General features: G+C 43.7%; 1 protein-coding gene across 1 annotated transcript in view; it reads right to left on the bottom strand.

Annotated features, from left to right (window-relative positions):
* The window catches only part of UBASH3B (ubiquitin associated and SH3 domain containing B), a 29,242-nt gene extending 28,725 nt beyond the window's left edge, over positions 1-517 (bottom strand). The window contains exon 1 of the mRNA XM_009890816.1: positions 429-517. Coding sequence (XP_009889118.1) covers positions 429-517 — 89 coding nt within the window. The remainder of the gene's footprint in view (positions 1-428) is intronic.
* Positions 518-11,977: the final 11,460 nt, after the last annotated feature.

Below are 11,977 nucleotides of genomic sequence, written 5' to 3'. Positions count from 1 at the left end.
AGGGAAAGATACCCAAATTCCAAATAACTGACCATGTGTCTCAGGGATTGCTCAGTTGTTCTACACACAAAAATGGCCACAGTGAGGTGTTCTTTCCAAATGGTTTCTGATGTGGGTTATTCAAATGAGTTCCTCTGAATTGTCAATATGCAGAATTCAGTTGGTCACCAAAAGCATATGATACCGTTTCTGTTCTTATTTGGGTGACCTTACTTCTATAAATAGGGAGAGGACAGGAAGGTATCACTAAGGATCAAGTTCCTGTTTAGGGTAGGGGGTTGGGTAGGTTCCTTTTCTGCAGTTTGTCAAGAAAAAAACCCACCCAAACCTGGGTGTTTTTGCAGGACAGAAACCCCTCTAACATAAATGCATGGCAGAAGAATTTTTCTTCCCTTCACTCAGCTTTGGCTCAATCCTTCAAACATTACCTTAGCTTATCCTTCCGTTGCATTCTGCACATGATGGAGGACATAAAGTCCTCCTCACGTTTATTGAATGACTCTAATTGCAGCCACATCCTCCACAAAAGGCGAGTTCATTGCTATACGCCGAGATCCCCTCAGGAACACGCCGTTCGGTACAACATCCCCAATTTAGGTCAGCGAATGCTATAAGCAGAGCACAGCTATGTAAAGACCCAGGTCTTGCCTGAAATACAGGAACTTTCAGAGGAGTACGGGGAACTGCCTGACTGCACAGTGGCTACGGAGGCTGCAAGATTTCAAACTGTGCTATATCCCGTAGGTCACATAAATATTTATAGAAGGTGCCTGACAGCATGATAGGGCTCGGTAGTTCTCTTCCTCCTCCTTCCTGGGGGGTGGCTGCTTACTCCCAGCTATTGAATACTGAGCTCTGGTCATAGGAAAGAGAGTGAAATAGGAAACATCATCAGAAATACGTTTGGGAAACTTGCTGCTATGTATTTCTCGTTTCCATAATTTAAAATGTTCATTTTTTCAGAGGACAGTCCAGCTGGCAAACTGCAGCTGGGCCACATGATGATGATGAGGATTATTTTTAAGTGCAAAGAGTGAGGGCTTGGGCGTGTGTCTGTGTTTTACATGTTTATTTTTTTAAGTTATGTAAGATTTTGAAGGCGGATTTTTCCCCCCTTCTTTAGCACATGTGCACTAAGTCATTCCCCTAATCCTCTGCTTAGCCGGCTTGTTAAAGCAAAAGAAGAGGGAAGTGCAGACTCATAAAAAGTGTCCAGGATAAAGTCAGGAATGTAGCAGCCATTTAACATTTTTAAAGAGATACACAGTTTAAAAAGGAAACAGGATATTATTTTCTTTAGAACAATAACAGTACAGCTTTATACGAGGCATGGGCTTAGATGTCAAAGTCCTGAGCTCGCAGTCACCAGCTGCTCCACCAGGTCCCCACGGGACAGAGGAGAAACGAGGCACAGGTATTTTGGCAAATTTGAATTGGCCCCACACCATCAAATTTTCTCCGTCCTTTTATTCTGCACTTCAGGTGCAAAGCCTTGTCATTAGTTTTGCTTACCATCATAATATTGGGGTTTTTTTTTTTAGTTTTTGGTCTGGATTACATTTGTTGTCTGGCTTCCTAGTTCACTTGCTTAAGCTTTTTTTCTGTGCGAATCTAGAAATACGCTGCTGCTCAAACAAAGAGCAGCAGTCTCTGAAAATAACAGGAATCTTGAAGCTGCAGATTTAAGAAAATGATGTCTCACAATTCCCTAATAAAACCATAAGGGTTGGCAGCACCTCCGCTGGCTGATTCAGAAAGGTTCAAAATTTTGATGCAGAGCAATTACTGGAAAATGGTGACAGGGTTAAGGAAGACAGGTAATAACCACCGTTGGTAAAGGGTTTGCAGAATTCTGAATATTAGCAAAACAGTCAAATACAGCTAATATAAGTAAATTCAGATAGAAGGTGGTTATAACTGGAGCAAATTCAGCAGAGGCTCGTCCCCTTCAAATGCCTAATTTTAATACTAGCCAGAATGCAGCAGAATGACCAAGATTTCATTATTCAAATAGCGCAGTGCAGGAGAGCAGGAGCTTTCATCCCAATACTATTAATACATTTTTAGCTAACCAGGAAAACAATGTCTTTGCAAGGAGCCAAGTTAGAGGTTTAAGTATGCTCAAATGTACCATCTGGAGTTTCAGTGATAGCCAGAAAAGGAAGCAGTTGTCATGCTGATTGGAAATAAATAAGTTCCCTCGCACCGTTCAAGGCAAACATGATGCTTTCTTCTTTCTAATTGCTCTTCTTCCTATACAGAAATGAGCTGGGATGGAACAGAGATTTGTTGTACCTCTGTTTTCTGTATGAAGGTCCTTGTTATCGATAGGGCCCATCGCGGGTGGGTTTTGGGCAGAGCGTGGATCTGCCACACAGCTTGCCGGAGCGGGGAGCCAGGCCAGGTGGTCGCTCATGGCACGTGGTGCCTGGTGAGCGCTGCTCGACACGTGAACTGGAATTGTCTCACTGCCACTTTGTCAGCACCTGCCTCTCCATCTGTCACCTCCCTGCTTACTCCGCGTGGCACAATCCCGCCTTTGGCAACCACCATTTCAGCCGTGTCCGCAGCGCCCCGCGCAGCTCTAGCTGGAAGCACCAGGACCTGCTGCCCAAAAACTCACCGATAGAGCACACCCTGTACAGCCAAATTCGGAGAGGGCGAGAGGGGAGGTGGTGAGACAGTAATGCCACACAGGCCGTGGAAGAGGGGATGGTTTTGCTATGGATGCTCTGACGTGCCATGCTCTGCCCAGCCTGGGGCTCCCTGGAGAGACACGCACTTGTTTTTCTGCCCTCAGTTCCTTATGGTAGCCCCACTTTACTCCTTTGTATGTAGAATTTTTTAGTATAATGTAAATCTTTAGGAAGAAGAGAAAAAAAAAAAAAAGCGCCACAACTAGCACTTTAAAGTGCCGGTGTTAACATTTTCCAGCTTCTTGGGGTTTCAAAACAGGAAGTTTGGGGGCGGTGCAGTTGCACAATTTGCCAGAAAGCTGCTGTTCTGTGAAGCCGGTGACACTGGGCTGTACCAGGAACTGGAGCCCTGCAGGCCACCTCATTTTCTGGGACTAATTCTGGGTGCGATGCCAGGAGGTTTTGATGTGCTGCTCCTATTAGGAGGAGCCATGTGGTTTGAGCTCATCTTGACTGCCAGTGGAGAGTTGACTCCAGAGACAGAGTAAACCCCAGAGCTAAGGGGAAGTTTTCCCAGCCTGACAGAGAGGAAGCGGGTAGAGATAACATAGAACAACGTCAACATGGTATAGCTAAAGACTGAAAACAAAGCATTGAGCTACTCGGTTTGGATCTTGTGATGAAACTTGTGATGCAAACTTCCTTCTAGGTTAGAGTCCAGGTCTTTGTATCATGCGCATCCTCAGAGGATTTGAATGTTTGTCTGAACTTGCTCTGACTTCACAGCAATGAGACTTGGACTATACTGTCCACTTACAAGCAAACAACAAGCACCCCTGAAGTTTTGTTCAAAGACAGTGAAGCATCGGGCTGGGGCCTGCAGAGCCAAATCCATTCACCATTTCAGTCCCTTCCCGTCTAGCAGAGGGAAGGGAATATATCACAACTAAATCCCACTGTGGGCTCCACAGTAAGGCTTCATGGGCCTATCTGGAATTTAATATTAAAGTTGGTCAGTGCATGAGCTGGCATAACTTTCTACCAAGAGGAAAGGCGATGGTTAATGTCAAAGCAAGGATATTTTGTGGTTAATCTGAATATCTGTTTGCCAGAGATGGAGGAGTTAAGACATCCATGTCCTGACAGCAGGACTTGGCAAGCTTAATTTGGTATTCTTTGCACTAGTCAGTTTTTGCATTATTTCCTGCATTTGGAAGAGCTTAGCTCTGTTCATTCTGCCACCTTATTTTCTTCTCAAGTAGTTATTTTCTCTTCTTTATGGGCAATGTCTGTTTATCATGAGGATAATGACATGTTGTATGTACTAATGGACTCAAAACTTTGCTGAAAAGGCAAACCTCAGAGAAAGAAAATGGGAAGTAGATGCCTAGCGAGAAGCTAACCATGATCTCACACCTAAAATAGACTCACGCAAAGCAACAAGAAGGAAGTCTAAGAAATTAAGGAAGGTGGAAGGAAGAAGGGTGGGGTGCTGAGATAGTTGGGTTAAAGGCAAAAAGAGATACTCAAAATAGCCTCCTGCTCTAGACAGCTCTGTTCAGGAAATTTTTTAAGCCTTGCTGTTCTTAATAATACAAATATTTCAAATCCTATTCCTCGCTTACTGTTTCTTGCCATCTAGATAGGACCAAGTCATGTCAATATTCGTATGTGAGACCCAGGCAAGAATCTAAAAGTGCTGTAGGAAATGGGGGAAAGGAGGGTTAATGCAGCAGATGATGAGGCACACTTGCCACTGACTCAAGGCTAAAACACCCCCCGCTAAAACACCCCCCCCGAACAGTACTGGGGTTGGGAGTGTCATGGTACTAGAAGCCCCATCTTGGGGTGAGAAATCGCAGAGGTCTCAGCTGCTTGCCTCAGAGATTTTGAAGTGTGTGGTTAAAGCAGTAAGCTAAAGCTAATGTCAAAGTTTCCATTAGGGGGGAAAAAATGTTAGTTAGCTATCTCTGGTCTGAATTGCAATTTGGGTAACTGTATTTGGTCTCCTTCATATCGCTTTGTGGTCCTCAGCTGATACAAGTCTTTGCTAGTTGTGGTGAACTCTCTAAAGTAATCCTGCGCACCAGGACATCAGGAAAACTCCAGTGAAATGAAGCCATCACAAAAACTTTGGTGGTGATTTTTAAGTTAGCTCAGTTTTGGCTTGCCTCTTCTATTTCTTGTTGCAAGAGGAGGAAATTTAGGCAAATGTGGATGCTTTTGAGAGTCCTGTATGCTAAAGTAAGGCAAGATAGCGAAATGGGAAAAAAGTATTGCTGCGTTAGTATCTGTCCTTTACCAGCCTCAAGTGGCAGAAGCCGTAAAAATGCACAGTACAATTATTTTGCTGTTATAATATTAATAACAATGAGAAGCGATAAACTCTTGGTCAGAGTGTAAACTCTAATACCAGATTCTACATTAAAAATGTCCTTGTAGTGTCCGGTTAACTTATCTGGAATTTCTACATGAGGTCTAGCCAAGAGTCTCTGAAAGGTTTAAATAGTAACTATGGAAGGGTTAAAAAAAGCCACATTAAAAATATATATGTTTGAAGTTTAAAAGGGAACAGGAAATGAAGAATTGTGATAAACTGAGAAACAATGAGATAAAGAAGGATCTGAGAATGTAATGAGAAAACTTTACCACAGACTGGGAATGTTTCCCTCCATACTTTTCTGATTATGGCCTGCCAGTTCTAACTGTACAGTCTTTATTACTGTATCTGATCATATTCATGCAGAATAAATACGTGAATTACAAAAAAGAAAATAGAAAGACCTTAAGGAGACCTGGATTTAGTAATTACCCCTACACCAAAGAGTGCTTATGCATATATTTAACTTCAAGCACGTACTTACAGACTTCAGCAAGGCATATGCACACGCCAACTGCTCTTCTGCAAAGCACGTGCTGAAAGGTTATTGCAAATCAAGGCTTTGGGACTATTCTTTCTTCCAGCCAAATTTCTAAAGATTTTAAAACAAGTGTTTGCCATGATAAAACTAACTTTTTTCAGTTCACTGAAAACCCGGGGATTTGATGCTAGCAAGTAACAAGTGGACGTGTATTTGCTGGAGCAGGACTGTACTTAACACCCTCACCCCCTCCCCCAAAAAAACCCAAAGCAGCATACTTGAGCGAAGGTCTGTGTAACCTTTAGCACAGCACATCACTGGCACGGCCCCGCTCCATCCCCTCACTGCGGCATTCTCCTTGACCCAGTTCATAGCCTTCAATTAAGGGCTCCCAAATCTAGCGGGTATCGTGATGCACTGGTTACTCTAGTGCTCAGTTCTTGTGTTTGTGGAAGCATAACTTCACCTTTCTCTGCTCCAAGACGCCTGTTTAACACTGTAAAGTGCTCTCTGCAGCTGCAGCACTCTCCAGTGCCTGGCACTGTGGGGGTCAGAGACCTCAGTAGGGCACAACCACAGTATAGATCATGAAACATCAGCTCAGCGGGTCCCTCCCCAGTCATCTCAGTCTCTTCTGAGACACCTGAGTAAACGCAAGCAGCATTAGGTCTTAAAAAGTGCTCAACACACAGTTTCATCCGACTGCAAGGGATGGGAATTCGCAGGGGCTAAGCACCGATGAAACCCTGCAAACTTTACAGCGCCAGTTTAATGCTCAACTTCTATTCTATGTGTTGCACACCAAGAATCAATGTGCGGGTCCTACAGCGTAATTGTCTCCTTCCTTCTCCTCCTCTCAGCGTTATAATTTTAATTTCTGACACCTAGGAAGTCAGGTACTGGGAGCAATGGTCTGGCAATACGTAAGGAGATAGTCCTTGCTCCTTTTGCCTGAGAAAAGCTCATTGTGTATGTGTATGAGGATCGAGACATAACCCAGCCTGTCCTCTGCTTCCTCTATTCATATGCTTGGCCAATATGACTACTGATGTTTTGTGGCTTGGGTACCTAAATGGTGGGAGATTTGGGGCTTCCCTTTAGTTAAGAGTTTTGACCGTAAGGATTCTCAGATGAGATGTGTTGTCTGAGTACGAAGTGTTTTTTCTCATGATTTTTCCTTTGCCAGTCACCAAAGACAGCTAGCACTTTGCCTTAGCACTTTACCAGAAGCATCTCCCATGTGGAGGCACACTTCATCCTATTGCCAGGGTTGTGTAGGAGGCCAAGTTTTGGATACTTGCCTTGAAGACCTTGTTATCCAGATTGATCTTTTCAGGCAGGTATTGTTAGACAGACAGACACACATACACACTACCATCACCTCATTTCCATAGTGTAGCTCTCCCCCGCGCTGGAGTATAAGTACTGGTGTGGGGGTGTACTTCTAAAATTATTCACGACGCAAATCTTTTACAACTGATCCCCATCTTATCTGTTTTGTGTGTATCTGATAGCTTGAAAGCATACTAAGAAGTGCATTTTTTTTTTCTTAAATGCAAAAAGAATGGTAATAATAGTGCAGGTTTTCCTTCCATCAGGCTGACGAGGCAGCCTGTCTTGTGCTGCGTGTCGCTGATCCACTTCAGCTCTCGCTAGCCGGGCAGCTGTCACCAACAGCGGCAGTAGCAAGCGCGGCATGTCAGCGGTGGTACCCTGGAAGAGCACCTCGCAGCACTGGTACTGCAAAATATCAGCTGCGCTTACAGCAAGACCCCCTCTCTCTGCCCTGTCAGAGTGGGCTCTTGGGAGATGAAATAAGAAAGAGCTATAAATTAAATGAATGGCAGTTGCTTAGTGTGGATAAGGCTTGGTTACAAAGTCCCCTTGGCTTTGAAAGAGTACTTTGTTATGCAGGCCTGTGTGATTATGGCAGAGCACCTAGACTGACATGACCTTCCTTCTTGGTAAATATTTAAGAGCTACCTTGTTAAAAGTTGGCAAGAAAGGAGAATACAAAGTATCAGTTAAGAATAATTCTTTGCGGTAAATTTCTGTGGCTAATAGCAAGGGGCGTATGGTAAATCGCGTGTGCAAGTGTGCTGTGTGAAGTGAGACCGCCCTTCTGGAGTGCAGAATCCCATTCTTCCAAGAGACAACCTCATTCCAGTGGGTTTCACAGGAACAGAAAGCTGCAGCTCCGCTTTTATCCCTGCCCAGCATTACCTCCTGAATGCAAACGCATTCAGTGAGTCACTGCCCATTTGAGCCGCTGCCCTACACTCTGCTGCCCAAGTCAGCCTTGCCGTCACTGAACCAGGAGACAGGCTTAGAGGTCCTTAGATTACAGCAAAAAATGAAAATACAAAATTTTAAGTTGAAGGAGTAGAAAAAAAAGCAACTCAGTTCTCAAAATTGTGATTTCTTCTTGCATTTTTTCTAGCTTTTAAAATTTGAGGGTATCCTGAGAACATGTTTCAAGCTTTTCTCAGTAGTGAGGCCTTTCTTTAGTTTACTTCTCAAAGGAGCTGAGGCTTACAGGACTGTGCTGTGTCCATGTGTGTGTCTGTGAGTCTCTCCAACTTCCAACAATAACTTCTGAACCTGCTGGTATATTTAAACCCAGTGTGACAGAGATGTAGGGCTATCAAGGATAATTCATGTCTTGCAGCTTCTGTAAAAATAGGTTCCTGGATAGCCATAAGTAACCTTAGGAGTGCACCAGCTGGAAATGATCGTGAGGTGAGCTTACTTGTTATTAGACATCAGAGGATCCTTGCAGAAGCAAGCCCCAAGAAACGGTGCAGTCATAAGCAAAGCATCAACCATCAGAAAGACGTGCACAAAACGAGGCTTTGTGAGTTCTGGCATTCCCGGAGCTGGTTGTTCAAAGACAGTGAAGGTTCAAAGGCAGCTGCAGCACGCTCTACACATTTTTCTGCTGTAGATTCATCAGGGCAGGCAGGGTTTTTGTGCAGACAGCGAAAGCCCAAGCAAGATCAGGACTGGACAAGAGTTCAGAACTGAAAGTGCACAAACTGTACCAACATGAGCACTTTTATACTGCCACACTTGCAGGTATATTGAGAAAGTTTTGCAGAAATAATTATCCTGGAAAAGCCAAAAGAGCAGAATGTGTTTCAACAAGACATACGTGTCTGGTGGAGCCCACAACTACAAGAACTGAGGCACGATCATGGCCTGCAGCTGCAGACCTGCAGGCTCCTGCGCTCCCAATGTTAGCGGCTGCTGTTCCATGTGCGTACGAGCATGTGAGATAATGTAACCTTTCCTCAGTCCTTCCCTGTTCTCTTCTGCTAGCTTCTTACTGCTCCTACCTCTCTCAACAATTTCACTAAGCACCCCTGGGAAGCACAGATAAGGAGGTTCCATGAAATATGAATTATTGTGTATGCGCAGGGATTTTCTCTCTCTCCCTTTCACATGTAGCAATAGATGATTTCAGGCTGCAGCTGAAAACAGACCTTCCTCAGTGCATTCCTCTTTGCCTCTTCTGCAGTTTAACATTTATCTCTGCAAAGCATATTGGCAGACATGTGTCTATATAGGGCGAAAAAGAATTGCATGGAGTGAGGTTAAAGTGAACATCAGGGCAAATTCTGTTGGTAGGAGACAGACCTCGGTACCGTTTTCTGCTGCTCAACACTTACTCTTTCCTGCATTAAGGTTTTGGGATGTTTGTGGATGCCAAGCCCCGTTCTGCATGGATTCCTGTGTGGACTGACTGAACTGCATAGAAATTACTCCACCTGCAAGACAGATAAACGTGCAGCATACTGAACTGCATCAAGACCATGAGGCTTTCAGAAGAGCTCAGCATTAGCCTAATTTTGCTCCCAGGGGTATTGAATGAGGCAGAATTAGGCTAGAGCTGAGCTTCTGAAAGCTGTACCCTATCTTCCTCTTGCTGTAGTTCTCTAAAAATAAGAAGTCCAATTAAATCAACAGCAGTACAAAGTATGAGGGAATGTATAATTAATTAAAAAAATCAAAGGCTGTCTTACAGCACTGATCAGCATTTAGCAATCCTGCCACCAGCTCTTACTCTTTTCATTCTTCCTTTTTAATCAGTGATTATTGTTGTATCTCCTTATATTACGGTCACATATTCTGGTAGTATTTCAATGTGACTGAGAGCAGTAAACCTAGTCACAGGAAGAAAATGAGAAACTCCATTAAAAGAGGAAGGGAAAAATCTGCTACTAGCTCCAGCCCTGGTCCTAACACCTAACTGGAGCCCCGATATTGGTGAAGGATAAAAATTTGCTTACTGTGATAGTCAAAGCCTTAATTGGCATCACATCCCTGATGAGAAACTAAAGCCCAAGAGATCAGAAATTCCATGTCCAAAGTCATCTCTCAGAGCTATTGCTCTCCCTATTGCTATTTTTCTGTATCTAGCACTCCCAAATTAAAAAAACTGGGGTTTTCTTGGTCTACCAAGAGAGTGTAAGGTGGCCACCTGTGAGCACGGGGCGTTGTCACCTCCCAAACAAGTGTTTCACACTTTTACTCTTGCAGTGCAGTGTGAAGGGAGCTGCAGAGGATGTGCTCTTCTCAGTTATTCTGGCAGGAGTCCCCAGAAGCTGTGCTGGATTCGCAGCAAATCTGGAGTGACTCCATCTGGGTCGCTGGGAGCAGAATCTGGCTTATATTTTGAGTGCCAGCTGTTCGTGGGAAACAGTGAGACAACATGAAAGGAGAATCTGTATCATCCTGTTCTGGTGGCTCTTCATCATTTTATGCCTAGATTTCTCCACTTTGCCTTTGTCTAGCTGTATTTCAGGTTGAATCTGTTTCTTTGTGGCAGTAAAAGTGGACAGTTAAAAAGGTTCATGATAGGGCAGTAGGGTAAGGATGGACTTTTGCCTCAAGGAAAGATTGAGGGGGATTCTCTCCATCAAACCAACAGCAGTGGCACCAATTGCTCACTTTGTGGGTAGTTTCAGGGAAATGAATGAATCTGGTCATGGTGACATCCTTACTTTTAAATATAGGTATCCATACCGTGATACCCGCACCTAGACTCATCTTTACAGTTGATGGAGGCACTTGTAGGGCATGTTTACTTTTGGTGAGGGCAGGCATTTAAAATAGGTCAGATGACTCACGCGCTCTAAGTGCCTGTTTCTCCCTGCTGCCTGGAAAAAGAGCGCGACGACTAGTCCAGACACGGGCATCGCCTACTGACATGGAAGGTTATGTGAAAGTACTCCTGCCCTCTGCTTTTCTGTGCCTATTCTCTGTCTCTTGTTGGTGCACTCTAACCTTTTCTCCTGTATATTTAGATCACGAATTCCCCTTGGCACTGTAAACTCCTGGGACGTGTGATGTCAGCATGACGGTATCTCAGGATCTTTCAGCGGTGCCATCACAAAAATAACAGTACAATACTTTCCAATTAGTACAAACAGACAGCAAAAAAAAAAAATCAGTTGTGAGAGATAAACTATTCATAGTGTGGTCTCTATGCTGTCAAAAGAGCTGAGGGGGAAGTTCTTTTACCTCAAGCCGTGCAAGCAGCTTTTGCGTATGACTCACAGTTTCTTTATCCTCAACCAAATACCCCTTGTAAGAAGCCTGACAGAAATTATTAGTAAAAGATCACCCATGTCTAGGTTTCAGTGAAGTTTAGTAGCAAGTTATATCCCTGCTGTAGATTGGTGAAGAACAGCTCAAGGAAGACTAAAAGGGATCGTACTCTTGCAGAGCTCTGAGATTTCAAAACGCCGGCTTTAGGACTTGTATTTATAGAATGTCTGCCCTGGCCTGTATCATAGCGCTGCATCTGTTAAATAGAAGGGACTCTTTTCAGTTTGAAATGTAATTTCAGATAGCTCCTGCATGGTTGATTTGCAGCATCCTTTTTGGATATCCAGTCATGTATGAAGGAAGAGTTCAGTCCTGCAAACCCGGCTGCCCCATGCGCAAGCCTCCCTTGTCTACTTTGTATAGTGTATTTCTGAAGGATCACCCCCTCTGATAAGTCCTTCAAATAGACTCCAAATTCCAGGATACAGCACTGCTGCTGCCAGATTTAAAAATAAAGATCTTTAACATTTTTTTTTAATGTAGGGAATAGTCATTTTTACTCCTCTGCTGCCTTTGCTGACTGGGCACTCATCTCCAGCTATAGGCTGCTGCTCTGAACTACGCATTTGAAGTTATTTTTGAAATGCGTTATTACCCGCAAGTTGCATCTCTCCCTTTTTGATGCATAATTTAGATTTTAGCCTCGTATAAATTACATGCCTAAGGAACTGCTGATGCTTCTGGGAAAAAAAAAAAAACCAACAATAATAAAACTGTACAAAGTTTTCTTTGTGGAGACTGTTCTGGATATAAACACGTTTATACTTCTCTGAGTTTTCCCTATTTTTGTCTCTGGGGTGTTTACATGAATACAGAACCTCTTTTGTTTGGCAATTCACCAATACAGATGAGATCTCATTAATTCCTGCT

This window comes from Charadrius vociferus, unplaced genomic scaffold, assembly GCF_000708025.1.
Source record: "Charadrius vociferus isolate BGI_N301 unplaced genomic scaffold, ASM70802v2 scaffold858, whole genome shotgun sequence".
NCBI classification, from domain to species: Eukaryota; Metazoa; Chordata; class Aves; order Charadriiformes; family Charadriidae; genus Charadrius; species Charadrius vociferus.
Note: the sequence above shows the minus strand (reverse complement) of the source record. Positions and strands in the feature narration are given on the sequence as shown.